Source organism: Austrofundulus limnaeus, unplaced genomic scaffold, assembly GCF_001266775.1.
Source record: "Austrofundulus limnaeus strain Quisiro unplaced genomic scaffold, Austrofundulus_limnaeus-1.0 Scaffold388, whole genome shotgun sequence".
In the NCBI taxonomy this organism is placed as follows: Eukaryota; Metazoa; Chordata; class Actinopteri; order Cyprinodontiformes; family Rivulidae; genus Austrofundulus; species Austrofundulus limnaeus.
Window position 1 is genome coordinate 277,743 of NW_013952790.1, and position 6,154 is coordinate 283,896.

Below are 6,154 nucleotides of genomic sequence, written 5' to 3' on the forward strand. Positions count from 1 at the left end.
AGAAAAATGGACTAAAAACTAAAAAAAAAACGAGTTTGTGCTGAGCTGCTGGTACGGCTGCCTGCTCGTGCGGCGCCGGAAGGAAGATAATATAGGAGGTCATTGTGGACTATTGGACATCAATATTGACTATAGGAGATCATTGTGGACTATAGGAGGTCATTGTAGACTATAGGAGGTCATTGTGGACTATTGGAGGTCATTGTAGACTATAAAAGGTCATTGTGGACTATTGGAAGTCATTGTGGATTATAGGAGATCATTGTAGACTATATGAGGTCATTGTGAACTACTGGACATCATTGTCGACTATAGGAGGTCATTGTGGATTATAGGAGGTCATTGTGGATTATAGGAGGTCATTGTCGACTATTTTCAATTCAGTTCAATTCAAAAATACTTTATTGATCCCAGAGGGAAATTARGTAATATGAGGTCATTGTGGACTATTGGACATCATTGTTGACTATAGGARGTCATTGTWGACTATAGGAGGTCATTGTGGATTATAGGAGGTCATTGTCGACTATAGGATGTCATTGTGGACTTTTGGATATCATTGTGAACTACTGTATATGACATCAATGGTTGAACCTCAGATTCAGTAGGAATAATGTGGGTTCCATCTTGGCCATGGAACACTGGACCAACTCTTTACCCTCACTAGAGTTCTCAAGAGGTCATGGGAGGTTGCTAATTCAGACTACATGTGTTTTGTGTACTTGGAGAAAGCATTCAAGGTACACTGTGGGGTTCACATCGTTGTCAGTCAGACAGGGTATATTGATCTCTCCAGTTTGGAGGTGGGGGTTCTGCCTCAATTGGAGTTCAAAAGTCTTGGGATTTTGTTCACAGTGAGGGAAGAATGGAGTGTGAGATTGATAAATGGAACAGTGCAGTTTCCTTAGTTTTGCGGACTCTTTACTGGTCTGTTGTGGTGAAGAGGGAGCTGAGCTGTAAGGCAAAACTCTCTGATTAGCAGTTGGTCTACATTCTTACCCTCATCTATGGCGATGAAGTTTGGTTAGTGACCGAAAAAACAAGATCACTGATACAGGAGGTTAAAATGAGTTTTCTCTGCAGGGTAGCTGGACAGGCTGAGAAGTTCAGTTCTCCAGGAGAGACTCAAAGTAGAACTGCTGCTCCTTCACATCCAGAGGAGCCAGTTGAGGTGGTTCATCAGATGCCTCCTGGACTCCTTCTAGAAAGGTTCTCTGGGCTTGTCTGACTGGGAGGAGACCCCAAAGAAGACCTAAGACACACTGGAGAGAATATGTCTGTATTCAAATTCAGGGACAGCGTCCTTCAAAGGACCCGACCCACCCAGTCTWGGTGGGTCAAGTCCTTTGCAGACTGAGAAGATCAGAGAAAAGTGTCTGTGAATTTGGACAGTTTAGCCTTCTGTGAATGTCCTGTCACCTAGCTAACCTGACAACACCAAACAGAAGCAAAAAAAAAGATGGGAAGTAGCAAAATGTTAAATAATATTGATATGACTAATATTATAAATAAAAAAATAGTTTAGAAACAACACTTGAAGATCTAGTTGACCCGCTGTAGGTGCTCGTTTGATTTCTGACAAGAATAATATTAAAAATACGTCAATGCAAAGACAAAAGCTTTACCAACACTACTTTAAACTTTCAATTTTTATGCCTGCAGACTTTTATTAAAATGTACCCCTTTCTCTAACTTAATCCAACATTACAAGCAAAAACAATTCTCTAGTCAGCCCACAATCCAAGGATTCAAAGGTTTGACCTATGAAGACCACTTCTGCAGAAACAGAAAGGGTTGTACTCACCATAAACTACCAAACTTATTAAAAACTTTTATTATTATTATAGAAATTATCCTTCTAGTTCACTCTTACCAGGGGGCATGGTATGTGTGTTTGTGTAGGCGGGTATTCCCTACTATGTGGRGACCACGTTTGACACACCTTCCTGTGGGGACCAACTGGTACTTATGGGGACCTAAGCCTAGTCCCCATTGGTGGGTCAGGGGTTAGGCTGTATAAGTTAATGGAAGTCGATGCAATGTCCTTTTAAAGATAGCTGTACCAGACGGTGTGTGTGTGTGTGTGTGTGTGTGTGTGTGTGTGTGTGTGTGTCAGTGAGTGATTGGGACTGACAGCAGCCTCTGTATTGCTGGGTGGCCTGCAGATTAAGCTGGCCTGTTTTAGACACTCTAATCTGGATTAAGAGCAGCAGTGTGTCAGTGGGGACGAGAACTGGAGGTTCTCCCCCTCCACCCGCTGTCCCTTCAACTGCTTGTCCTCCAAACCCCTAACCTGCCCCTCCCCTCCTTCCACCCACCTGTGGTCTCTAAGGGTTCAGGTCCCAGGCAGCCCGTCAGGATGCTGATCCAGACCTGTGTCGAGACTTAAAACCCGAAAGGTTTGCTGGGATTGTTTTGAACGTGGCTGAGTGCGTCCAGCTTTAGGGGGAGGGCAGTTGGACAGGGATTAAAGCAGCTCAGTCCTCTTGCCTACTTCCCTCTTTGATTTAAAGACAAGCTGTTGAGCCCAGAACCCTCTGCCCTCATCAGACTCAGTGTTCATGGTCCTGTTTCAGTTCTGAAAGACAATAAATCACAGAAACTCACTTGCAGTGATTTTATAAAGGTCTTTCTATGGTAAAACACCGATAATCCATGTCTGAACATCTGAAATAAAAAGTAAAGAAACAAAAAACAATATTTAAAATAATCTCAGTGAACAATGACCAGAACCTGAACATGGACATATTTATGTCTTTAACTCACTTTCTGAGGCTTATTCTGTTGATTTAATCATGTGTACAAACCAACGTGCATCAGTTACCAGCAGTTAGTGTGATTAGTTTATGTGTTGTTCAGAGGGTTGTTCGTGAGGCTGACGAGGCATCGAGTTACCACACAAGGAGAACACAGAGGAGAGCTGATGAGACGAGAGGCTGCAGCTGTGGCAGGTGAAACAGGACAGGTGGAGATGGGCGTGGCAGCTGACTGAACACACGGCTGTTTTTTTTGTAGCAGTTCAACATCAACCATCAGAATCTCTGACACCAGAACTGTCAGAATCCAGGTGTCAGACTGGCTCACTGAGAGTCCAGTGTACTTTATTACACGTATACATAAACAATAAACGAAATAAAATGAATCCATGTAAACATTTTTGTTTGTTTGTTTGTTTGCCACAATAAACATTGATAATCAAAGTTTCCTTATGTGAGGAGAGGCTCAAAGGAACACATCAAGACCAATCGAACAAAAACACAACAGAACCAAACACAAGAATCATAAAAGATCAGCCAAAACTGAATAAACTCAACTATCAACACAAAATACTACCAAAACACACAAATACTGATGGTATATTTACGTTAAGTATTTAATGTTAAACAGAAAAAACAGAATGAGCATCAACCTCTGGTGGACCTGTCTGGTCTCAGCTCGTTTTGTCTTCTGTCTTCTTATTGTCCCTGTCCTCTGACCTGTCCCTGTTCCAGCACCAAACCATGGCTCTGTCCTCCTGTTCATCTGAACAGAATGAAGCCTGTTCACCTGTGTGAGGGGTCAGGGTGGTTCTGGTTCTGGTGCAGGATGATCAGAGACCCACAGCGGGAGTGAAGAAATAAACTTTTTAACGGAATTTACAGCAAAATATTTGGCTTTAATAGAAAGCTTAGTTACCATGAGTACTAGGTTTGTTTGCAATAAAATAAAGAATATTTGTGATAAAATCGAATAAAATGATGGTTTTAGAGTTTAAATAAGAAATCTTGATTAAAGGATAATTTGAGACTCTTCAGGCTGTTGCTGTTTTGTGCGCGTGCGCCGTTTGTGTTCGTGGAGGTGGGTGGGGGTGGAGTGGGGTTAAGCCGGTAATTACCAGCGCGTGCGGGTAAAGGCACACAGTGGACCGACCTCTCCAAGGCACCAGTCCACCTGCACGGTTCTGTGAACGGCGTATTGGTTCTGACCTGGTAGAGCTGTTCTGCTGCTCAGGTCCCGGTTCGCTGAAGCCTTAAGCGTGCTTTAGGAAAGAAGAAAAGAAAAGAAAACTTTGTCCGCAGCGCTGCCCAGCTGCAGCAGGACCTGCAGTCAGGATGATGTCCTACATCAAACAGCCTCATTACACCATGAACGGGCTGAACCTGCCCGCTGCTGGGATGGATGTCCTGCACACAACCGTGGCCTATCCACGTATGTACATTTACTGGTTCATGTTAAAGGCTTTAGTTAATACTAAAGGTTTTATAACTTTGCTTTTGCTTTTCTTTGTTTTGTTTTTTGTAGTTAGATTTTATTTGCGTCTCATTTGATGCTTAAAGACGCACAGACTGATGGAGCCTAATGGAATACATGATTTATTTAGACATTTATGTTAATAATGACGACGACAATAAACACAGTGATATCATGTTTGGAACAATTTTAACAAATAATCCATGTGTTGAAAAATGAGAGAAAATTAGATTTACTTTTTTATATCTATTCAGTTGTTTATGTGAATGAAGGTGAAATACTGAGGGAGCATACACACATATTCAAAACAATTGTAGTTTTAGAATGAAAATACATTTTTCAAATAAATACTTTTTGATTTATTAGAATTTGGTTTAGTTTCATATTTGCTGGGCTCCATAATCTGTTTCCTGTGGTTTCTCTGGGCTGCAGCCACTCCTCGGAAGCAGCGCAGAGAGCGCACCACCTTCACTCGGACACAGCTGGATATCCTGGAGGCCCTGTTCTCCAAGACCCGCTACCCAGACATCTTCATGAGAGAGGAGGTGGCCCTGAAGATCAACCTGCCTGAGTCCCGTGTGCAGGTACAAATCGGACTTGGTTCTGTTAGGCATCTGTTATTAAGATACCTGACCAGAGATTGCAGTAGCTCAGTGGTCTGCCGTGCCTTAGCGATCCTGACACTGCAGGTATGAGCCCAGGTTGCATCAAAAAGTATGTCCAGTGTTAAAAAAAATTCAGACCCAACATATACCTGATCCTAACATGGACCTATTTGCCCCTTTTCCATTAGTACCTCTACAGCACAGTTCAACTTGGATTTCCATGGTTCCAAAGCTTTTCTATTACCAAAGATTTGTAGAACCAGCACGTTTTTCAGAACTTTCTTCGCTGTGGTTCATGTGTACCGTGCTGGCCTGAAAATGCGACACCAGAAGACTGTCACTGATTGACTGGGGGGTGGAGTCACTGGTTGCGTCACGAGCTACTCTCACAACAATCTGATCCACCATTTGCAGTAAAACTACCATTGTTGTGTTGCGTTTCTTTTCAGGTTTTTTTTTCTTCTTCTACTACATTTAATGGCAGTTGGCAAAAAGCCTAATGGAGCAGAACKGCCACCAAGGTGTGTGGCATCAATTATCGGACTCCGAGACCACCCAACTTTACCATGAACCCACCAACTAGAGCTGTTACTGAAGTGCAATGAAAACCCATCTGAACCATGCTGTAGAGGCATTAGTGGAAATGGACCTGATCCTAACATAGACACACACACCTGATTGTAACACCACCTTTTTTTTCACAGAAATATAAACACACTAAATCATTTATTTATTTATTTATTTATTTATTTATTTATTTATTTATTTGTTGTTGTTGTTGTTGTTGTTGTTGTTGTTGTTGTTGTTGTTGATGTTGTTGTTGTTGCTTTTGTGAGGCTTCCGGTCAGTGGCTTGCTAATTAACTTTTCACCGTATTTTCTGTTTTTAATGTTTTACGGCCCTTGATGTCACAGTTATATAGAAAATACGGACAGATTATAGTGACAGCTGTAAACTGTCCATATGTTATCATTTTTATAGACTTATTTTCACGTTAAAGATATCCGTTATGTTAGTTCAATCCCCAAAATTTAGTACTGCTATCTATAGTAAATAAAACTAAAAGACATCAATCTAATCACAGTGAGGCAACAGTTAGTATGTTTTGGCACAGAACAGAAAATTTATTGGCCTTCCTTCTATAAGATCATCATTGCCTGACTGCAGGACTTCCCCTGACCCACGACACAGGAGTACCTGGCCATCTCAATAGTGCCGGTTGATGTAATGAGGATCCATGCAGTTAAAGAGTAACTTACCCCAAAATTAACTTTTTTTAGCTGATAAACTGTCTAGAATGTGTCTAAAATGTTATATAG

At 41.7% G+C, this 6,154-nt stretch overlaps 1 protein-coding gene across 1 annotated transcript in view; it reads left to right on the plus strand.

Annotated features, from left to right (window-relative positions):
• Window positions 1–3,892: 3,892 nt before the first annotated feature.
• Window positions 3,893–6,154, plus strand: part of crx (cone-rod homeobox) — a 5,145-nt gene continuing 2,883 nt past the window's right edge. Inside the window, exons 1-2 of the mRNA XM_014023726.1 lie at window positions 3,893–4,188; window positions 4,663–4,814. Coding sequence (XP_013879180.1) covers window positions 4,092–4,188; window positions 4,663–4,814 — 249 coding nt within the window. The 5' untranslated portion in view covers window positions 3,893–4,091. The remainder of the gene's footprint in view (window positions 4,189–4,662; window positions 4,815–6,154) is intronic.